The sequence below is a fragment of the Gnatocerus cornutus genome, chromosome 10, assembly GCF_029298725.1.
Source record: "Gnatocerus cornutus isolate USDA-ARS CGAHR chromosome 10, icGnaCorn1.1, whole genome shotgun sequence".
Lineage (NCBI taxonomy): Eukaryota > Metazoa > Arthropoda > Insecta > Coleoptera > Tenebrionidae > Gnatocerus > Gnatocerus cornutus.
In genome coordinates this window covers 4670837-4694646 of record NC_142242.1, presented here as the reverse complement: position 1 = coordinate 4694646, position 23810 = coordinate 4670837, and the positions used below count along the sequence as shown (strand labels likewise).

The 23810-nt window shown below is 36.7% G+C and overlaps 5 protein-coding genes across 7 annotated transcripts; 3 read left to right on the top strand and 2 right to left on the bottom strand.

Moving 5' to 3' along the window:
- Nucleotides 1-2: 2 nt before the first annotated feature.
- Nucleotides 3-1209, bottom strand: Rap2l (Ras-associated protein 2-like). Its single transcript, XM_088047436.1, has one exon. It carries the CDS (start codon nt 1168-1170, stop codon nt 625-627), a length of 546 nt encoding a protein of 181 aa, XP_087903562.1. The 5' UTR covers nt 1171-1209; the 3' UTR covers nt 3-624.
- A 708-nt stretch (nt 1210-1917) lies between these two features.
- On the top strand, nt 1918-4550 carry scramb1 (phospholipid scramblase 1). 3 transcript variants are annotated; one of them, XM_088047433.1, is made up of 7 exons: nt 1918-2245; nt 2412-2463; nt 2513-2725; nt 3367-3474; nt 3546-3763; nt 3806-4132; nt 4180-4550. In XM_088047433.1, exons 2-7 carry the CDS (start codon nt 2412-2414, stop codon nt 4237-4239), a joined length of 978 nt encoding a protein of 325 aa, XP_087903559.1. In that variant the 5' UTR covers nt 1918-2245; the 3' UTR covers nt 4240-4550. The 3 variants fall into 3 exon arrangements, with proteins under 3 accessions (XP_087903559.1, XP_087903561.1, XP_087903560.1); XM_088047435.1 differs by having other exon boundaries at nt 2404-2463; XM_088047434.1 differs by having other exon boundaries at nt 1918-2463.
- Nucleotides 4551-4683: 133 nt separating this feature from the next.
- Nucleotides 4684-16506, top strand: kon (chondroitin sulfate proteoglycan 4-like protein). The gene is made up of 11 exons (XM_088047164.1): nt 4684-4903; nt 4961-5267; nt 5315-5438; nt 7424-8635; nt 9452-10012; nt 10064-11329; nt 12662-12904; nt 12950-13640; nt 13685-13840; nt 13887-15809; nt 15856-16506. The coding sequence occupies exons 1-11, from the start codon at nt 4831-4833 to the stop codon at nt 16230-16232; spliced, it is 6933 nt and encodes a 2310-aa protein (XP_087903290.1). The 5' UTR covers nt 4684-4830; the 3' UTR covers nt 16233-16506.
- A 1315-nt stretch (nt 16507-17821) lies between these two features.
- PEK (pancreatic eIF-2alpha kinase) lies at nt 17822-21387 on the bottom strand. The gene is made up of 11 exons (XM_088047872.1): nt 21013-21387; nt 20843-20963; nt 20468-20796; nt 20110-20413; nt 19892-20063; nt 19668-19809; nt 19312-19620; nt 19125-19265; nt 18495-19078; nt 18246-18439; nt 17822-18199 (listed from the first exon to the last, which is right to left on the bottom strand). The coding sequence occupies exons 1-11, from the start codon at nt 21114-21116 to the stop codon at nt 18029-18031; spliced, it is 2571 nt and encodes an 856-aa protein (XP_087903998.1). The 5' UTR covers nt 21117-21387; the 3' UTR covers nt 17822-18028.
- Nucleotides 21388-22214: 827 nt separating this feature from the next.
- On the top strand, nt 22215-23480 carry Teh1 (tipE homolog 1 phospholipid transfer protein). The gene has a single exon (XM_088047528.1). The coding sequence runs from the start codon at nt 22338-22340 to the stop codon at nt 23133-23135; it is 798 nt and encodes a 265-aa protein (XP_087903654.1). The 5' UTR covers nt 22215-22337; the 3' UTR covers nt 23136-23480.
- The last annotated feature ends 330 nt before the right edge of the window (nt 23481-23810 follow it).

Sequence of the window (23810 nt, the reverse complement as noted above, 5' to 3'; positions counted from 1 at the left end):
TGTCCACTTAATTTTTTTATTATACGTATATATCACAAATCGTATTTGGCTCTCAGATCGCACTCATATTATCGCAACATTATTACTTAGTTCTACAGGCATTCGTCTTCAAACACACATCACTTTTGATTGAAAAAGTTTTTATGTTACAAACACAGATCTCTTGATAAAATAATATTAGATTAAAGTATGTATGTACAATGAGCTCATAATTATTACAGTACCATCAAAGATGAGATAAGTATGCATCATGATAAAGGCCCAGTAAATGATTTTTGATTAGGCCGATCAATAAACATCAACCATGTTAAGACATTCGCAATTGTGTTTCTAGTTTCAGGCACTATCAAATGTAGATCTTATGGTAGATATGATTCGGTTTAAAAAACTCGTAAATAAAATATTTATGCATCGTTACGTTGATTTTTTGTTCAATGTATAAAAATATAGATATTGTGCATTTCTAAGCCAATATTATCCATGACGTTAAGTATACTAGAAATGAGCATTTATAAATGTAAATTTATAATCGTCCACAGTGCTATAATTATTAGAGTTCACACAAGCGGAGTGTCGCCTGTTGTAACGCATTGTTCCCATAAATTTAAAGAAATGAGGCCGCTATTAGAGCACTGTACAACAACAGTAACTTTTCTTTTCCTTTTCGGGGCTAAAGTTCATTTCGCGAACGATTTCTGCGAACACTTCGTTAACGTTGGTCTTGTTCTTAGCGCTCGCCTCGATGAAGGGACAAGCCCATTGTTGGGCGAGACTGTTGCCTTCGCTGGTTTGGACCTCTCGCTGGTGCTCCAGGTCCACTTTGTTGGCGACGAGGAGGATGGGCACTCGTTCCGTCCCTTTAACCCTGGTAATCAACTCCTTCATGGATCGTATATCCTGGAACGTCTGGTGGTTCGTCAAACTATATACCACCACAAACCCTTGGCCATTCTTGATGTAAAGGTCGCGCATGCTGGCGAATTGCTCAGTTCCGGCCGTATCCAGGATTTCTAGAACACATGGAGAATTGTCCACTTCGATTTCTTTCCGGTAGAAATCCTCGATTGTTGGATCATATTTTTCCATAAAACATCCGGAAACAAACTGAACCGTCAATGCACTTTTGCCAACCCCACCCGAACCGAGAACCACAACTTTGAACTCACGCATTATTACGATTTCACGATTAATTGCTTTTCCAACACAATCTCAATGCACTAGACACAATCACAAATGGATTGTTTGGGTTCACAAGTACCACCGAATTCAGATTAAAGCAATCCATTTCAAAAAAACAGTCAAACACTACGCCATCTTAGTGAACTGTTCATCTCGTAGTGTTTCTCTGCTAGACGTAAAGCCACGAGGAATGGAATCGGACCTGCAGAGAGGGGACAAATGACAACCACTTCTGCGCAAGTCTGTCATCCAAAAACCACTTTCCAAAATTTAACACACGCTAGTGACATCTATCCAGCAAACACAAACCACAAACAGGAAACTGCACTTCCTTACCATACTCAAATCCGCGCCAACTTTAAAATTAACAATTAACTAATCAATTATCACAACCATATTCAATGTTTTGACTATTTACGGGTTAACAATGTTATTTGCGTCACGAAATTATTTGATTAGAGTCCAAAGTTGAATGAAACTGCGGTTATTACTCAAATTGACTTACGCAATAAACTCGAATAATTGTTAAATTGTGTGTCAAGAACATCAAGAACAAATTAAACTTCCACATCCGACGTGGACTAAACCGTTGGCACGCTTTTTAAAAAACCATAAAATCGTGATAAAACCAACCGTAACTACCAACCACACTTTACGATTTTCGCATCTGGTTAAACAACGTGGCAAAATCCAACCACCTGCTATGTAAACCATTTGAGTTGGATTCTTTGGGCTTTAGGAAAACTATACCTATGACTATCCACAATTCCCGGGTTTAAAAGAGAGCGCCATCTGTCTTGAGATTAGTCCTTGTAAATAAATATAATTGCCGTGTTATTATATGATAATTTCGGCTGTCGTGTCTTTTTTTATGATTAGAGTTTTATGTCGATGATGACTAAATAAGAAACGTCACATCTTTGATGAAAATAAGTGCGACCGTGAAACAACTATTGCTAACGCAATAGGGCAGTGACTCATCGCAGCATATTCCTGACTTGACTACAAACAAAAAATATCGAAAAAACTAAGTTCGTTTAGTTGAACTGTAGGAATACTGCGAAATGTATGTATAAACTGTTCTAAATTTTGTGAATAAAAGTGACGTAACAGCTGCGCCCATTTAAAACTCACAAAAAAAGTTCGGATAAATATAGAGTTGAAGTAAAATGAAACGTGCAGCGATTACTTCACTTTAAAAGAGAGTATTTTGTAATTTAAAAGGGTTTAAGATGTCCTATCCTCCCCCTGGTGGTCAACCCGGTTACCCTGCGGCGTATAATGGTAAGATTTGGTATATAAAAGGTGTGGAGATGTGCTCAAAGGGTCGTAGGTCAATATCCGCCCGTTCCGCCTGGTCAAGGTTTTGGGGCGCCACCTCCACCAGGATATGGGCCGCCTCCGGGATATGGACCACCGCAAGGTGGATATGGGCCGCCACCAGGACAATATCCTCCTCCTGGGCAGTATCCACCCCCTGGGCAATACCCACCGCCGGGGCAATATGGACCTCAACCCATTATCAACCAACCTGGTGGAGCCCCTGGTAAGTGCAAACCTAAGAAAAAAAAACACGATTTAATGTTATACTTACTTTGTGATTATTGTGATAAGATAATAAAATTAAGCAACAATTTTATGAAAATTAGTTCTCTTTTGTTGAGCATAACACATCTTTGTTTCCATGTTATTAATAATAAGTGATTAGATTCATACAAATATGAAGTGAATGATCTGTGGTGATAAAACTGTTTGTTTGCTTTCTTCAATACTGATAAAAATATACACTAATGGGTCAGTTTTAACAATGCCTGACGTACGATCACAAATCAAATTTAAAGCAATCCCTAGAATTTTATATAGAAAGTTTAGTAAATTATTTAAGACGAAGAAAACACCAAAGAGTAAAGGATATCACAGGTTTCTATCAGAGAGTGAACAGAGGCAAGTACTGCGTTTACTTTTAAACTTTTATTATATTTACACAAGAATTCCACCTGCATCTTATCATGATAGTCGCTTGTTAGTCAACTTATTTAGAACACCTTACAAGTGGTCCAATTTTGTCTTTTCAAAATGGATTATAGTAAGTCGTCATTGTATCAATATTAACCGGAGATATAAAGAAATGATTTCATCGCTTGTATTTCTCATTATAAATGTATCTTTTTTTAATCTTATTCACAGGTGGTTGGATGAATATGCCGCAAGGACCAGTCAATTGCCCTCCCGGATTGGAATACCTTACTATGATTGATCAGTTGCTAGTCCACCAAAAAGTCGAATTATTGGAAGGTACAATTTTTTTCTGCTTGTTTTACAGTCACACAGGGCTGCCGAATTCCAAATTTAATGTTCTCTTTCAGCTCTCACTGGATTCGAAACCAAAAACAAATTTACCGTAAAAAATAGCGTAGGTCAAAAAGTATATTACGCCGTGGAAGACTCCGACTGTCTGACTCGAAACTGTTGCGGCCCCATCCGCCCCTTTGACATGAATATTTTAGATAATTACAAAAACGAAGTGATTCATCTTCACCGTCCATTGGCATGTGATTCTTGCTGTTTTCCATGCTGTTTACAGGTATTATCTGAAGGATATGTGTTAACACCCTTGTGGTTTTAGAGCATTGAAGTTTCAGCACCTCCTGGTACAATAGTTGGCAGTGTGGAACAAGAATGGAGTATTTTTTGTCCTAGCTTCGCTATCAAAAATCCAAGTGGGGAAACTGTGCTTAGAATAGAAGGGCCGTTTTGTACTTTCAGCATCTGTGGCGACGTTGAATTCAAAATTATGTCAGCGGATGGGAATACACAAGTTGGGAAAATTTCAAAACAATGGTCTGGACTTATTAGGGAAATGTTCACAGATACTGACTATTTTGGCATTACTTTTCCTATGGATTTGGATGTTAGGATGAAAGCAGTCATGTTGGGGGCTTGCTTTTTAATTGTCTGTAATACTTGTCGTGATTTATTCAAACTAATTGAATTTTTTAGGATGCAATGTTCTTTGAGAAGTCGAGAAACAAAGAAAGCGACTCGCCGGGAATGCTGTAATGTTGCATTTAATAATTGATGTTTTATAGTACTTCAATCTGTTGTGCACTTGATATTTTATATTTAAAGTTACAAAATGTGTGTCAAACTATAATGGCATTTTATGAGAATAAGATATTGCACAGCCTTACTCTGGGATAATACTAGTTTTTGGACAGACGTTTTAGCGTTGCCAAGAATATGCTTACATGATGGCCTTCCAAACTATAAACGATTATACAGGTTATACCCTTGTTAAGATTAAGTCTATCTATTATATTTTTAAAGTGATTGTATACTTTTAAGAAATATACTGTTGTTGTAAACGCAAATATTGTTTTTATTCAACTATTTGTTATTGATATTTGGTTTCGAATGATAATGATACATCTCCAGATAAGGGAAAAAGTTTGTTGTTATGCAACCAACAATACTCGCCGCGACCTCTAGTGGGAGTTTGTTGAACTAATCCTGTCTGGTTGTCATGTCTGCAAATAAAAATGAAGCATCGAAAATGTGGGGATGTTCTGTCAAACGAGAAGTATGTTTGATTTTTTTTGATGCGTTGTGTTGCGAAAAAAATAATAATATGACATAAATATAAGTATTGTCATGGAGTGTAAGTTGTTTGTGTTATGGTTGCTGCCAAGTTTATTCTTCAATTTAAGTATATGCATAGATCAAGGTATGATGAGTGAGATGTTTATTTTTGTGTATGGATGATGACCTCTTGTGTTTCCAGCATCATTTTACGGTAGCAGTTATATATCTTTGCCATTTCAAGAAGCAAAAAGCTCAACGGATGTGCATTTTCAATTTCGGACGCTTTTACCAAATGCTTTGATACTATTAGTGGCAGGCACAACTGATTATTGCATTATTCGATTGGAAAATGGTAGAATTAAAATTAATATTAATTTAGGGGCTGGAGAATCCGAGCTCTGGTCACAGCATAATTTGAAATTAAATGACTTTAAATGGCATGAAGTTACAATCACTAGAAAAGAAGCGAATTTGTCTATGCAGATTGACAATGGACAGATTGTTCAGTAAGTCTTCCTTCACGTCTTTTATTTTTGTGATTTGTTGTTTATAGAAAACAACTGCCTGGACAATTTTTTGAATTGAATATTCATTATGGTCTTTTTATCGGCGGGCATGGAAACTTTTCGGAGATTTTTTTTGGGCATTTAGACAATTTTAGAGGATGTTTGTCAGAGGTGAGTTCTATTACAAGAAATAGTACAAGCTTGTTTTTAAGATTGCATGTCCGACTTTTTTACTGAACTAGAAACACTTTCAGTATGACTAATACAGTACTATTTTTAGAGAGATTTTTGTTTTTGAAAGGCTTTCACTATTTATAGATATACAGAGTGATTCACTCAATGTTGATCAAAGGGACTTCTTCTTCATACGAATTTATACACTTTGTACATTGGCGGAGGTCAAAAGACATCCGATCATTATTTGCGTTTCGTTAGTAACTTTTCTTTATTTTTTATTATAAATCTGCTCCGAAAACACACGAATAAGATACATTATAAAGCTACAAATTACAACAAAGTTCCCATTTGATACGCCATTGGCTCGGCTTCTTCACTGGAACGCCGATATGCGTATTATTATGTATTTATATATGAGTTTTTTGACGATTTGCTTTTATTTCTTTTTAACGTAAATTATCTCCAATTTCTCCTGATGATTCTCGTTTCTTTGCTTTAACCACAATGTTTTTTGGGCGACCTTTTTTTTCCACCTGTGCCTTCTTCAAGCATTTTTTTGCTTCATATGTCCTAACAGCTTATTCTTTGTGCTCTTATTTTCTAGCCGATTCTTGGTTTTTGAACAGGTTGGTTCTTTTCCTTCATTCTTCGTCCTGTGTCTAGGCTCCTCTAAATATCTTTCGTAGCATTGTTCTTTCCGAAATTTTAAGTCTTTCTTCATTTATCTTATTGAGAGTTCAAGTTTCACATCCATATAGAATGACCGGCCGTATTAATGTTTCCTATGTTTGAATCTTTGATGCTCGCGATACGTTTTTTGCCTGCAGCAGGAGTGGTTCTGTTGCTCTACTTTACTTTAGTATCCTGTTTTTAATTTTTTAATTCTACTTGTGCTTTATTTGGTAATATGTTGCTGCTAGGTAAACAAATTCACCTACTTTTTTAATATTGCATTTCTGCAGGTATCCCATTTTCGTCCGGGTTTTTTAGGTTTTCAGCTATTTGATCGCTTACTTTACTTCTTGCTCTATTTGGTCTTCGATGTCTTCTTGCTCTGTTGTTTCTAAAATGTTTTCTTATTCTCTTGTTCATTGTCTATATTTGTTATTACGTTTTCGTTTCTTGTTGTTTGTTGTTCTTGTTTGTCTTCATTTAGTAAATCCTTGAAATATTGGACCCATCGCTTTAATTTCTTTAAGCTATTTTTCTTCTTTACTTCTGCAGTAAACTATCCGTGTATTCGTATTTTTTTTCGTTTTTTTTTTGGTTCCCTGGTACATGTTTAGTATTTCTCTATTTCCCTAAAGTGGTTTTCAATTGCGAGTTTCCTAATACGTTGTTTTCTTCTGTCTACATATTTGTTTTACTCTTATTTTTTCTTCAAATATTTTTCTGTTTTCCTTAGTCTTGTTGCTGGTTTTTTTCATTTTTGCTAAGTTTTTAGCGACCAAAGCTTTCCGACATTTTTCCACAAACTAATGCAGGGTGCCGATATAGTATATTATTATAATACAAAATTTAATTGAAAATTCTAACAAATATAGTTCTCAAGAAACTGCCCCATTCATTGTCCTTCCGCCCTTGAAAGTTATTATTACGCATGTGTACGTCTAGTAGGTCTGGAATTTACTCCAGCGAAACAAAAACCCGTTTGAAGGCCGGATTCACCTGCACTTGTTTTTTACACGCTCTTACCAGTTACGGAATTTACGCTAGCCAATCAGAAAGTTGCGTGAAGGACGGGTGTGAGCATGTTCACCTACTTTTAAAACAAGTCCTTGAAAGTGAAAGTGGACTTGATTCATTGTACTATTTTGTATTTTTTAGTTAGAACTTGAGTCCTAGATAAAATTAGTTGTTCGAGTGGAAATTTCACTAGTCGATTGATTTTATTTGCTGTGTATATATCACTTTGCATCTACTTGAACTATTTCTAATATGGTTTTTTATGGCTTGTTTTGAATGCATTGTCCTTTTAGTTAAGTTATAATGGAGTTATGGTCCTTGAACAAGCGAGGCTTCGTCAACTGCAATCAATCGTCCAACGAATTACTTGGAACTGTGCAAGCGAATTTGAAGCCACATTTGAGCATCCAATTAGTTTTGTAGAAGACGATGCATTCATGTTGCTTTCTCGTAATTTTCATTCAAAAGATATTAAAATTCAATTTGATGTGAAAACAAGAACGACGCAAAGCATTTTGTTTTATAATATGGGTCGTGGCACAAAATTTGACTACTTCCTCATTGAAATATGGAAAGGTAACATACGATGTATAATCAAAAGCGAATCAAAAACATTGGAAATTGTAAATAATGAATACATCGCCGATGGATATTGGCATAAAGTACATGTACATATTAGTTCAACTCTCATTGAAGTCAGTGTAGATGGAAAATTGAGAAACGAAAAAAACATACATGGTCACGGATTCCAGTTAAATGACGGCGTCTATATAGGAGGTCTAGAAATCAATCGAAGGTCCCGTGCCATGGCTAAAGGTTGTAAATTCTGTGATGCAATTTTCAAAGGATGTCTGCGTCACATTATTATATCAGACGTCAAAGTAGGACTTTCTGATGTTTACATAAGCGAAGGACTACTCCCAGGTTGTGTTTGGCACTACCCCTGTATTCAAAACCCGTGCAAAGAAGGCGCGGTTTGTGTACAAAAAGGCCTAGACTCGTTCCAGTGTCATTGCCAAGAGGAATTCTGCGTCAAACTTAACTTCACTGAAGGATACAAAGTTTTTTCCCACAATAGTCTGGCCACAGATCTAGAACTACTCTCAGTAGAACCACTCAGTGTTTTAGAAGGACAAAGTGTGATCATCACTTCAAAGAATCTCCACATGATCCTTGATTACCAAAAATTTGGGATTAAAGAGTCCGGAATCAATTTTAATATCATCGAAAATCCCATACACGGCACAATCAATGTTTGGCCTCACGAACAAAACTCGTTTTCACTTGCAGATGTTTTAAAAGACAAAATCCACTACATACACGACGGATCAGAATATCACCAAGATATTATGGTTCTCGAAGTGGAATTTTCACCAGAAAAGACATTTATATTGCCAGGGTACTTACAGGGTGGATTTAGATTTAGCTTGTCTGCGAACATTGTCCCTGTCAATGATCTTCCACAATTGACTGCCTCTGAGTCGACAGTTCTACGAATAGTACAGGTAACTTTCAGTGTAATTAAAGCATGATTTTAATTAATTTTAGACAAGTCCGTCACAATGTGACGTTTAACATTGTGTCTTTGGAATGTCAAAATAACATGTTAAAAGTAACACCGCTGACTCCAGCGTGTAGAGAAATCCATACAATCGCTTGTATGGGTTTCGGAATTTCGAATTTGCACTAGTCGTTTTTTTATGCAGCTAACGGGTGTGGGCCAAATTCTATACCGGCTATTTTTAAATAGATACTTTCGGACTTTGAATTAAAACTATTTAAGAATGAGCCTGAATATAATGAATAAAAATGTCGATTTTTAGCAGAGCCATGAACATGTGTCGAAACGACCTCCTTGAATCCAAATTTAATGCTTGGTCCAGACCTGAGAATGAGTATGGCTACCGTTTAACTTTTTATTTACGTTTTTTGTTTAAGATGAATGTGCTGTAATTTCGGCATGAAATGTTTGTAGTTGAAATGGTGAGTAGTGAATTTAACATTTAACTTTTAATTACGTAAAAGGCAAATTAAAAGCTAGAAATTTAATTTGCATTTTAAAACATGTACTACACTAACTGTAGATTTTTTGATACTTTATCTAATTTGTGCACTCAAACATCGCAAGTCTGATGGTTTACTTATGTGAATCTGCATCACTAAAGTTTTGCTTTCTTTCGGTTTTTAATACCTTCAGCATAAATTCAGTTCGTTTTTATGTGAACTCAATTGTCTTGCCACAGTAAACGAACTGCAATAAGTGTAGTAATATTTCCTATTTTTTCTTGTTGTTTCGCCCAGTTAGTGACGATTTGTTTTAGGGTACAAAAAAACTAATAGATAGCGATCTTTTCAAAGTAAAAGATCCAGATAGCCCCCCAGAACAAATAATATACAATATAATATCCTCCGATGTTGGTCATTTTGAACATAAGAATAAGGAGGGAATTAAAACAACGTCTTTCACCCAGAAAGAAATTGAAGACAAAAAGATTTTCTACGTGCATCATAGCACGTCGACAAATAACGATTCCTTCGTTTCTCTTCAAGTCTCTGATGGTATTGAGACAAGTCCTGTCACCAAAATCCGTGTGTCTGTCTCCCCACAGTATTGGAGATTGGAAAATAATACAGGACTGATTGTTTTACATCAAACTTCAGCGGTCATAACTCCTTTAAACTTGAGTTTTACATCAAACGTTGTGGGAGTTGATCATAAAATTCAGTTTCACGTAGTAAAGAAACCGTCTTATGGTTTGATTGAGGTTGAGAAGAATATGAATGTTTGGGAAACGTCGGAGATATTTACTAATATTGATTTGAAGCAGCATCGAGTTAGATATCGGCACGTAACGGCCAAACCAGATTTCGACGAGTTTCAGGTAAAATATTATTTCGTTGTAATAACAAGTAAATATTTTTTGTCTTTTCAGTTTAGATTAACGTTAGATAAATCGTCGCTTTACACATTTAGACTAACATTCGTTAAGTGTTCGTTGTTGAATGTTAATACGAGGCTTTTGTTGTTGTTGAACGAAACTTGGGAAGCAACTTTATCGTCGGAATATTTGTCTTTTCATACACAACCAATTAAAACACTCGCAACATCTGTACATTATGTCATAATAACTCCTCCTCTGTATGGATATCTTTTCTCCTCGATGTCAAAATACAAACTGAGATCTTGTGATACGTTTACTCAGGAAGATATACAATCACGAAATATAAAATATAAGTTTCATCAACGGCCGTTTTCTTATGTTAACGACAGTTTCCAATTCATCGTTTTGTCGCCGGGGTGCAAGAATGTGACTCACACTTTTAAAATCATTTATACTCCTTCAAAAGAAGTTTCTTCGAAAGTTGCGTTTCACTGGAAACCGTTACAAGTAGACGAAGGATCAACCGAAATTATTGATTCTTCGTTATTGAGCATTAAAACGACAGTTGCGGCCGAGTTGCTCTTCAACATCACCCAAAAACCCCAATACGGTGTGCTACAAGTAAAAAACGCCGAAGTTTCAAGAAACGATACTTACTTTTTCACGACAACGGAACTACAAACTAAACAACTCCGATATAAACATGATGGTTCGGAAACTCGTCACGACAGCTTCATATTTTGTGCTCTTTCATCCAATGAAGAAAATTTCCAATATGTGGGTCTTTTTAAAATTGAGATAAACCTCAAGAACGACAATAGTCCGGTGCGGACGGTCGAAAAAGTCTTTCATATCGTTGTGGGTGGAGAACGCATTCTCGGAGCTTCAGATTTAAAATATTCCGACTCGGATTTAGATACTACACCTGCTGAAATAGTGTACACCTGTCGAGAGTCGCCAAATGGCAATTTTTATCACGTCGAAAATCGAACAGTAAAAATAAAAGAATTTACACAGGAGGACATCAATAACAACAGGGTTTTATTTCAACACAAAGGACCTGAATATGCGAAAGTTCGGTTGTGGGTCACGGATGGAAAATTCCACGTTAATGGAGTTTTAGAAGTACAAGCCTCTGCACCTTTCATACGTGTTCATCATCGAAAAAAACTCATTGTTCAACAAAGCAGTCTAGCGGTTGTCAACGAAGAAAATTTATCGTATTCCACGAACGTTTATGCGACGAATGTTGATGTTGTCTATGAAGTTACATCACAGCCAACATTAGGGAGATTGGTAGCTACGAAGACTTTGAAGGTAATTTGGTTCTGAGTTTTTTTATTTTTTATTTATTTCGATTACATAGACGACTTGGTTTGGTGCTTTGAGCTGCTTGCCGCGGTAAGCCGAATCTTTGTTTGGCAGCTGTTAACGTGATGCATGACTTTTATTGACTTCTTTTGATTAGGAAAGTGATCGAATAAAACCAACGAATGTAAAACCTCAGTTTGTACTCAAAATTCCGGCGCGTCGCAGAAACCTCAAACTGCGCTCTATACCAGCCCAGACATCTAAGATTTGAGTGACTTTTTTTTATAATTCCCTCTTTGCGGTTTGCAATTTCACCCCTAATTGGTGAATGATGTGGGCAAGTTGGTTCGGTTCCGCGGTTAATTACATACACAGAAATATATATATATATAATCAATTTTGCCAATGTAATAAATAGCATTCTCTGATTTATTTGCGAGTAACAGACAGAATTATTTTTATTACTGAGAACAAGTAAATTATTTTTAGCAATTTGATAATTGAAACTAGATTTAAATGCAACATAATGTTGATAATGCAATAAAATCCACACACGTTACACATTGAAAGACTTGACTGTGAAACGTTTCACAAAGTATTGAAATTTACAAATCACAAACAATTTTTTTCGGTTTATGAGCACCAGTCGGCAAAGATGATTAATTAGATTATTTCTATGTAATCAATAGAATATCAGTCATCATTAAATGCAACATAATTGAAGGAGAATTTGTGGTCTGAAAAATTGTGTGTAAATATTATTTTGAAATTATCATTTTTAATAAAGTTGTGAAGATTCAAACCTTTTTGGCCCATTTACTATAGACACACATAAAATGAGGTAACAAAAATTTATTTTTCTGCAAAAAAACCTAAAATTTAGTAAACTTCTTGTAGCTAGACGCGCTACGACTCGCCCGCACCAGATAACTTTTTTATTTATGAAGTGTTTTTTTTTAATCTTGTGCACAATAAAACGTAGAACAAGTTGTGCTTTTAATTTTTTGGCTAAACTTACAAAGACGTTTATTAAATTTTAGATTTTTATTTTTAAAATGTTTATTAGGCGACTAAAATTTTATTTTGAAGAAAAAACCTCTTCGAACTTCAATAAACCATCAGCAATTGCAACTTAATGTTTTATTACAGTCTAACCGCAAAAAGACTGAGGAATTATAAAAACGTCACTCAAATCTGTCTGGGCTAGAGGGACCAGCAGAATCGCGGCTTTAAAACCCGCTTAGACGCCGTTTTTATTCGATCATTTCGTAGTTTTGTCAACGGGTGTGCTTTTGTTTTTTTATCCGCCGATTCATTTGAAACTTTTTATCTTTTTAGTCGTTAGAAAATTTCACTCAGGACGACATCAATTCAGGCCAAGTTAGCTACATAAACGACGTGGCGAATTCCGACGCGGATGAAATTGAGCTCACAGTGAGATGTCGGGACGCTATCAATGTTGCTCAATTGAGTGTGTTAATTCTGCCGTCCACTTATTGGGAACCCCTGGAAATAAAAAGTGTAAACAAATTGTCAGTGGAGGAATCAACGAGCGCTATTATTACGAAAAATATTTTAGAGGTAATTTTAGGTTTTTATGGTGTTACGACTTATAGTTTGTTTTAGATTTCACAAACGAATGTTCCTCCGTCTGCTATTTATTATTACGTCAACCGAGCGCCTGAGAATGGTTACATTAGCGTTATAACCGATTCGAAACGGTCAGACTACGAACCAAACAATGTTTATTTCTTCACTCAAGACCTCATAAACGACAACAGAGTTCTGTATATACAGTCAGTGGCTAATCAGACTAAAGATCGCATCGTTTTCAACGTCACGAATGGAATGGTTTGGCAAAACGACGTGGTTCTAAAAATCGAAATCATCCCCGAGCAGATTTACTTAGGGAGTCATTCCTTGACAGTAAATGAAGGTGGTATTGCCACTCTTTCCACTACCCACATTTACATTTTAACTGAGTATTACAAAAGTAAATCACAGTTACAATATATCCAGTATGCCATCCTCCAAGATGCTCAACACGGTTGTGTACAAATCGACAAACGCTGCAGTAAAGTCAACAAATTTTCCCATAAGAAACTAATGGGGGGTAGCATCAGCTACGCTCATGACGGCTCCGAGAATTTGGTAGACGAAATTAAAATCACTGCTGTTGTCAATCAAAAAAGGAGCAATCCTGTCACTTTAAACGTAAACGTTTTACCTGTCAATGACCACAAACCTCGACTTGTTAACAATACAGAACTGGTAATGTGGGAAGGAGGGGCAGAAACGATAACCAACACCATGTTGGGTGAGTTACCACCAAAATCAACCATAAATAAACGTCATTTGTAGCCGCCGTCGATGATGACGCCCCTGGAGACACTTTGAAGTATGTCGTTATAAACAGCTGGTGGGGGAGTCTCGCGCTGAAGAACGACTTAACAACTTCCGTCAGTCACTTCACCCAGGAGTTGATCAATAAGGGGATGATCCTCTTCGTCAATCAAAGTAAAATCAATCAAAAGTATTTTTTAATTTAACTGTTTTTTTCTAGATGGTAGAGAAGCGAAGTTCACCTTCAATGTCAGCGACGGGTTGCACACCACTGAAGAATTCACTTTTTTAATCAAAACGAAACCCGTTCAGTTACAACTCCACATTAAATCTCTTCATATCTTCCCTCTTCAACGCAAGTATATTTCGTCGAGTCATCTAATGACGAGTGTTTCGGACCCAAATCGCGTCATTACGTACGACGTGGTAACTCCTCCAACTCTCGGGCGTTTGATGATGGAATCTGAAGAATCAAGAGGTATTTTCAAGGTGGTGGCCACCTTTACCCAGGACGATGTAAATAACAGTCGAATTTTCTACGAGCATACTCATCAGTTTTCTGATTTGTACGCGAACGATTCGTTCGTTTTCAACGTGAAATCGCCTCTTGCGCGTACTCTGCATAACCAGTTATTGAAAATCGACATTTCTGTGTCCTCTGGTGGGTTAGACGCGTATGTTAGTATCCCAATGATCACAGTCGATGAAGGTGGAATCACTACAATTTCATTGAACTTTTCGAAAGTGGTGAGTTTCTTGGAGAATCACGCCGGGATACGATCACCGATCATTCATGCTGCTGCTAGTGTTCCTCAACACGGGTTGATTTTCTTGCAAAATGGTCGGAATATTACCACGTTCACTCAACAGCAGTTGGAGATGGGGCATGTGTACTATGAGCATGATCACTCCGACTCTTTGGGAGATAACATTCACTTTTCTTTGTATTTGCTCCCCGGGTATGTCATTCTTTGTAACATAACAGTGCCTATTACTATAAATCCAATCAATGATCAACCGTTTAATTTAATCACGCCGGCACCGAGTTTGACTGTGGTACAAGGGGAGAATCACACGATTACAAGAACTGAGTTGGCTACAGAAGATGCGGATACACCACCTGAGAAAATTAAGTATGTGGTTATAAACTCAGGACCGACTGAAGGGAAGTTGATTCTTCTTCCTGAGAGAGCTTCAGCGATGTATTTTACTCAAGCGGATATTGATAACAAGTTGTTGGTCTACGCACACAACAGTTCCGTTTTGAAAGATTCCTTTCATTTTCGGGTGTGGGATGAGACGTTCCCGCCACAATTCCGCTTGTTTAACATCATAGTTGAGCCTATTAACATTAATATTTCGGCAGGGCTTCCGGTGTATTTGCAACAAGGCTCTGATGTGGTTTTTCTCTCAGAGCAACAGTTCTTCATCGAGAGCAACGCCAACAAGTATAAAATTAGATACTCTGTTAAACGTGAACCCAAACGGGGCGTTCTCTACGTACAAGATGCTCCTTCTTTGATTTTCACTCAGAATGACTTGAAAAATGACTACGTGATGTATTTACAAACTGACATGACGGCTGCTAATGATACTTTTCGAGTCATGGGTGAAATCATCTCTGGAAATACATCAGTCGGAAACGAAGTCGATGTTTCTATAAAAGTGCAACCACTGATGCAAATACGAAACTTCACAGTTGTCACAGGAGAGTATAATCGCATTACGTTGAGTGTACTTGATGCCACTCCTTTGGCTAAACTGACCAACAGCAATCCTAGATACACGATAACAAAACTTCCGCAATGTCTTCAAGTGAGGAAAGTGATTAGGAGCTCCGGGGAAAAACGAAATGTTTTAAATACTTTAATCACGTCGTTTACTCATGAAGAAGTGCAAAGTGGGTTGATTTATTTGTATGTTAAAAATATAGAGCTGCCTTGGAATGGTTTGCAAGAACGCTTGAATTTTCTTTTGGCTGCTAGTATTTTTCAACCTGCGGTTGGAGAGTTGAAAGTTGATGTTAAATCCGCTATTAGTAACGATATTTATTCTACCCTTGCGGGGCCAAGTGACCCTGCAGGTCATGAAGGAGGTTTACATTTCGCTAGTCCTAACATGACGCGGGATTACTTCCTCATTGGTAAAGTGATTTTCTTAAAAAAATATCTTTAATACTTTTATTTCAGTGAGCATGGTAGCTGGAGTGATCATTTTAGGCGTTGCAGTTATAGTAGTCATTAAATGTCGTTCTTTGGAAGTAGAAGAACTGAAGAAAGAAGAGGAATGTTTACAACCTATTCCTTTACCGAGACCACCTGATCGGCTGTTGGCATCACCCTCGCCACTTAAACAGCACCATTTAGATGGATTTACCCCACCGCTACCTACAGCACTGCCACAATGTAAAGTAACTCCATTAAGTAGAAGTGAACTTGAATCGCATGCGTGTTATCCTTATGGTGTGGATGAGCAACATTCTGATGATTGGAGTAGCTGCGAAGCATCTGACCCAACGTGTCCCTCTAAAAACATTATGCTGCGTAGAAATCAGTATTGGGTTTAAATTTTTTAACCTGACTTTCGTAAACCTATCAGTGTATAGGTCTGTGGTGTATTTATACAAAGATTACAAAACGTTTTTTACGGAACTTAGTTTATAATTACTTTCACAACATTATAATACATAGATATAGACGTTTTCTTTTTATTTTTATATACAAAAATAGGTGTTAGAGGATCTTAGTTCTTTGATTGCTACAGAATTTAGGTTACAATAATCTAGGGATTTTAACATATTTCTACTTTTTGCTATGTTTGAATAAATATGTTATTTTAAAGCCTTCTCGCTCAAGTCCCTAACAAAAAATTCCCTAAAATCCTGACCACCAAAAACACTGGAATTTAATGAAATTACATACTTACTTTAATTTGTAAATTCGCGCTGTTTGTTGCACAACCATCGATTTAGAATCTGCGTGAAGTTCTGCGTAAAATGAGTCCCAACAACGCAAGTTTGCTTTAAAAATAAGGGAGAAATGAACTAAATATTTACATAGTTTTATTGATTTTTTTTTTCGAAAAATAAAATTTTCGGTTTCTGGACAATCTAAGAACGAATTCCTTAGCAAACAAAACTCGAGAAAAACGATGGCGAAAACCACATCTCTATCTGTTGTAGTTTTTGAGATTTGTAAAGATATTTTCGAACTTTAAAAAATTTGGTTCTCTGGCGACTATTCAAAATTTAATTCACACATAACTCAGTTATTTGTTGGCGTACGGAAAAAATGAGGACACTTTTGGATTCAGCGTGAAATTCTGCGTTAAATGAGCACCAACAACTTAACTTTGCTTTATAATAACCGAGACTTGACCAAAAACTGTTTTCAAAGTGATCTTTTTGGGGTGCTATTGAAGGAGCTTTTTTGGAGCGAAAACGACGTTAAATACGTTTAAGTTATACATTAATCGAAAAAACAGCTCGAGATTTATCAAGTGGTAAAACTAGAAATACAAAAAAAATTATCGATTGAGTCGGAACTTTTTTTGCAAAAAAAATCGACCATCGAATTTGCATATTTAAGAGCGAATTCTAAAGAAAAGAAGCGTGAGAAAAACGATGACATAAACCGTTTCTTTCTACCTGTCGTAATTTCGAAAATACTGAGTATTAAAGTTTCGGAGTTGAAAATTCACTATCCGAAACTTTAATCCACCATATCAGTTGTTTGCTATCGCACGTGGATTTTGAGCCCAGATTTGGAATCCGCTTGAAATTATACGTAAAATAAGCCCCAATAACACCAGTTTGCTCCAAAAATAAGCAAGAAATCGACCAAAGAAGGTTTACATAGTTTTAGTGACGAAATTTTTTTCGGAAAATTTAAGAACGAATTTTTAGCAAACAAAATGCGAGAAAAACGATGGCGAAAATCACATCTCTCTATCTGTTGTAGTTTTTGAGATTTGCAAAGATGTTTTCGAATTTTCAAAAATTTGGCTCTCTGGCGACTACCCAAAATTAAAAAAAAAATTAAAAAAGGAAATAAATACATATAAATACTTATACTATAAATAAATACTTATATTATGAAAAAAAAAAAATCGTTCCATTCTGTTCACTTCAAAACGAACTGTAGAAAAAAAAGCCTGAAGAATCCTGATTTAACTTTATTTATTCTTACATCAAAATACATTATTTTCCACAATTGGAATGTGAGCAAATTGAGGACAGTGGAATGCTCAATGAGAAGACATTCTTAGTCTTTGAAATAAATTATATAGTTTATATTCAATAAAATAAACTAAACCACGTCTGTAAAGAATTATCGCCTGTATATCACATGAATTCCAATATTATTAAGTCTTGGAAGTTGTCAAAGCTATATTTTTGATGGTCTTTGGCAACTCGAAATCATAACTTTTATTATAATCGTTATCACAGTTGTTTAATGGCGGTCTTGCTCGAACCCCAAATGTTGTAAGTCTTTTTTCAGGCAACTGACACAGCATCATCTTCAATAAGTTATACTAAAACGATAAAATTTATAACAAATCAATATGATAGATGTTTTACCTCATTGGTGTGTTGATCGACGAAATTTTTCGGGAATTTATTATCCCGTAAATCAGACATAGTTCTTATTCTTTCCATGTCGGTGGAAAAGTACACCAACAATTCAAAAAATATCAAACCCAAGGAGTAAATATCGACTTTATAGTTGTACTTTTGTCCATTTAGCTGTTCAGGGCTCATATACAGTCTCGTTCCTGAAACATTCGAATTTTAATTTTGAAAATTCTATTATGATGACCACCGACTTACCGACTTCTTTCGTGTGGCCTCTGAGAGAACTTAGCCCACTAGAAGCATCGTGCGATTCTTCTTCATCTTTCACCAAACCAAAGTCCCCAACTTTAATTTGACCATCCAGAGAAAAGAAAATATTACTCGGCTTCAAATCTCTATGAATCAAACCCTGAAGATGCACATACTCCACCGCAGAAACAATCTGTTTAAATATATGTAAAATATCATCAAAATGCCGCTCGTTGTTATCAACTAGCCACTCTCTCAAACTCTGTTTTTGACACAGTTGCATTTGAATATACAAAAACGCTGGAGGGTATTTCATGGATTCATTTAAACAGTGATAGCGTCTCCCAGGTTTTCGCCAGTTGACGCTGGAATTATTAGACTCGTACGACACTGTCTCGTTTTTATTGCTGCTTTGTCGGCCTTCATCAAAGACAATGAAAGAATCAGTTTTGCTTTTATCTCTTGATATAAACTTCAAAGAGTCGGCTGAATCGGAGTCTTCCATTTTTATATCAAACGAATAATTTTTATTGTCTAATAATGGCACGTTATGGTTCGTTGCGGTTTCGGTTGGAAACTCACTCGTTTCTCTAATAAAAAACGTTTATTTTTACGTAAGAGCGTAGGCTGACTTACTTGATCCATTCGCTGTCATGTTGTAGTTGCCAACCGGGCGGGGGCTGCTCCACCCACGAGTTGAAATAACGCACAATGTTGTGGTGTTCCAATTTCGCCAAGGCTTTCACTTCTCTCATGACAGCTTCTCTTTTATTTTTCCTGCAAACAAACAGTCAAACTCGAGTAAAAACAAGCGGAAACGTACTCATTAGGCAGGACTATCCTTTTTATAGCATAATTACACTCATCAATCTTTTGCTTCACTTCAAAAACCACCCCAAATCCTCCTTTCCCTAAACATCTCAAAGTGTCGAAATCATTTAAGTACCGCGAGCTGAAACTCGCATCGGATGATTCAGACACTCGGTCTGAAGACGAGGAGTCAATTTTTAGCGGCACTTCAATGGGGCGCTCCACAAAAATGACCTGTTTTTGTTGGTGGCGACGGGTCAAAGAGCGAAACATCAAATTGAATAGGAACGAAGTCGTTATTAGAATAACCACAATTTCTTTCCTGGAATTACTTTGTTTAGACGCGAACTAAAATTTTTTCCCACTTACCACCAGGCTACTAAAAACAATCGAATGCTGTCCGTTTTTGACACGAAAGTCAAAGCCGGATGTTGAAACGTGTTGTTGTTTTCACACAAGCCGCCGTTTTTTTGTTGACTTATGTGGTCGCTATACAAATAATATCCATGACCTGAAGGAGAATCAATGAAGAATTTATCTGTTTAACTTATTAAAATCGACAGGCTATAATTCCAAGCTGACTGTTTATTTACCATTCACGTATTCAGAGCTGTACAAAACGGAAGTGGCGGTGGAACGATCCTCTGTTAGTAATCCCGTTGCAGAAATCGGTTTCCAGGGTATCTTCGCTAAGCTCCTTGTCTCTGTGACGAAATTGCTCACTTGTAATCTGCTTTGCAAAGCCAGTGACTCATGAATATACAACTAAAAATTATCTGTTAGAATTTGCATGAATACAATGCAAACAAACCTGTCTCTTATGCATTCCTAGATAAATAGAAGGTGATAGTTGAGTCTCGGTAGGATTTCTATCATTTTTCACTTGGAACAAGTCTATTTCTAAAAGTTTATATCCGTCCCATTTCCAAACACGCACAATCGGAGACGTGAAATGGTATTGCCAAGTCGTTTCAACATTATCCTGGAATTTGGAGGCTAATAGTAACCCATCTGGGATTATGGCGGTGATATTCCAGTTAAATAAATTTACGTTTGGGTCAGTACAACTGACTTGAGTTGATTTTATGTTGTGGTGGCCAACACTGAAGTTCCATCTATAAAATAAGAAATTAGGATATATAATAATAAAAAGGGAAGTTAATACAGACCTCTCATTTCCTGACTGTGTTTCCACAGCGCGCACAATCTGAGTACTTCTTTCTAAAAGTAAGATATCCTCAGCTTCATTCTCACTATTGGTGTTGTTGATGCAATTTAGAGCGGAACAAGTATAGAAAATTTTTCCTGATTTAAAACCCACTCCATACGTTCTGACTTCTAGTCCTCCTGCTATGACTAAATCATCTGAATATTTAAATGATGACCTTAGGAGAGATTCTGCTGATATTGATATGGGATCAATTGATTTGCCATCAAATCTGTACAATGATCCAGTCAGTGAAGGGATTATCCTGATCCATTTCCCACTGTTTGTTAGCTAGAAAAAAATACAGATTCTGTTGGCCAGAAAAAAATTATAGTACCTCAAGATTGTGAATGTTAGAGACAAGTAAAGGTCCAGGATCTGTCTCAAGCTGCCATTTCAGACTGCCTTCAGATGTCAGAGCTGAAAATTTTCCGTCAATGGTGCTGACCAACACCAATCTAAAATTTCAAATTTAAAGTTTTTGAAAATAAATTGTTGTTGTTATACCCTGGGACTTGGTCATCTACACAATTCGGAAGTTTTTCATACTCATGCTGAGCACTAATAAAAGCCAAAATCGGTAAAGCCACAATACATTTCAGAATAAACATGATTTTTAGGTAAATTAGAATAAGCACTACATTTTTTGAAAGGCACTGTGGGGCTATTTACTCCACATCACTTTTGTTGGTAAACAACATGGATAAAGTCAATGGTCAAATAAACCGGAAAATGTGTTTCCTCAATGGTAAATAAAACAATACAAGAAAATTGTTTACGATAACACTGTTTACGATGTGTTCATGACGGTTAGAACATATGACATGATCCGATGGTCTGACGTGTGACTCATCAAGGTCACAACTGTCACCTGTCTGATCATGGAGTGAAAAAAGATTCCGTAACCATAGAAGTAAAAAACGGAGATATCTAAACGTTACACTATGAGAATCCCAAAATGGCCGCACAGAACTCCCAAAAAAACTCATAAATGACCATGGAAAAAACCAAATTGATCTACAATGCCCAGAAAAAGATCTAAAATGGTCACAAAAACGGTTAAAATCACATAAAATAATTAATTTAAATAACCCGGCGCATCCACCATTTATGAATATCGCTAATTAAGACCAAAAAGAGTTCGGTAAGACCTAAAATTGGTCAATTCGATTTTATTTCAACTTCAAGTTAATCTTTAAAGTGGTATTTTAAACGGTTAATGGGAAATTCACAGTCAGTTTCCGCCTGATGCGATAAACGCTCATGTTTTATTATCGTTACACAAATTTTCCACTCAATAATTTCTTATTAAGGATTCAATTATAAAACAAGACTAATTCCAAAAACAGCGACAAAAAAAGTAGAGTATTAATTATTGTAGATGTAAAATGTCGAGTATTTGTCGCGGTGTGGGTATAAGCAGGGAATGAATAAATTATTCCGAGCATTCTGTCGTAAATGCATGTAAAAAATCAATTTTCTAGATGGAAAAGTATGCAGCATAGCGAGTTTCCATAAATTTCAGTTCCCATCTCGTCCATCATTGAGATAAAAGTGATGTAAAACTGGCTTATACATCATGTCCCATGATATGAGGTCTGGATAAAATATGTCCTTTGGGTAATTTTCGCCAGTGAAAAAATATTTAACGACACCGCTCGCATTAATGATTAATAAAAGTGTCAAGTGGACTAGGGCGTCTATAGGACGCAGGCGTCGGTAATCCAGCGTCCGTTCGGTCTGACTCAGGCGTCGTCGTAGATGTCGTAACCACAAAATTCTGCCCGTGGTGAAAATCGCGATTTGTGTGTAATGTCTTAGTGCAGCTAAAAATGAGGAGCAGCAGCTCGGAACTGCTCCTGGACCAACAAGAGGAGCTACGGAAACGCAAGATCAAAGAAATAGCGGCTGCCAAAAAGAGCAGCAAGCAAGTCGGAGGTCGATCATGTCGCCAACAGGCCCTTTTCTACTCTACCAGTCTTCTAGCGGTTGTGGCCATGTCAGCGGGGTCATCGCTGCTTTTCCTGGTGCCCCTGTACGTGGATCCCGCTATCTCCACGTTAGCGTCGAACTTTGTCACCGAACCGGTGACTTGCGTGACCACTCGACGAGAGGAGCTCACGGGGTTGGCCAACTGCTCGTGGAGTTCTTGTCGAGAGGGCTGCACCAGTGACGCATATCACTGCACCCATATCTACGTCAGCTACAACGACACCAAGGAGGCCCACAATCAGACCGACGATGCGGTCTTGCTGGTGAACATTAAGGGCTGCGGGTATCCACCCAGTGTTCTTTGTGTTAACTTCACGGAAACATACGGAAATGAAGGGACGGTATTCCCTTGTTACTATTCGCGTGAAAATCGCACCGTGGTGTTGACTCACTATGAAAGAGATGAACAGGTGGCGATTATTATCCATTATTTTGCTGTGCCGTTTGTGATCACCTTGGCCACCTCAGTGGCTTTATGTGTAATGCATTGCGACTGCCGTTGTCATCCAACGACTCACCATAAACGTGCTCGACGACCACGAATTCATGACATGAGCGATGGCTCAATAAGCATAGGAGTTGATTTGCGACATAACACCAGCTATCATTCGGACTTGGTGGCGATTAGACCTATGTAATTGTTTCACCGTCTATATCTCAATTTAATCCATGTACCATTTCCCTTACCCCCAGTGTATGGGCCATCGGTCATTCAAATCAATGTCAGTTTACCACAACATATATCTATACGCCTGACATGCAAAATTATATAACATGTTTGTGTTAGAGTATATGCTTTCAAGTTCACTCATTTCTAAATAGGAATTAAATTGTACATTTTTAATTACAACTATTTTTATAAAACACAAATACTATAAGTACCTTTTTTTCTAGTACCTACATGACATGTGTGGCTTTTGTTATCAACAAAAATATTATTAGATGCTACCTACAGGTTTGAAGTTAATTTTGTATTAAATTTTATATTAAAGTATATTTATTAATAATTGATTTTTTATTACATCATCCTTTCATCCAGTTCCTTTAAACATGAGTTCTCAGACATACGACACCACAAAATTAATCAATAGCTAGGTAAGTATTGCCAACTGCATGCGCCTGGTCTTTATGCGTAGACCTTGACCACTTGTTATTAATTATCTAACAAATTCGACAATGGCAGCGAGAGCAAGAAAATATTTACAACATCATAAATATCCGCAATTTTTTCTTATCAAACAAAAATGTGACATGAATTACAAAAACGAAACGGTTCTTATAATTCGGGTCATTGATTACTTAAAAATCCAAAA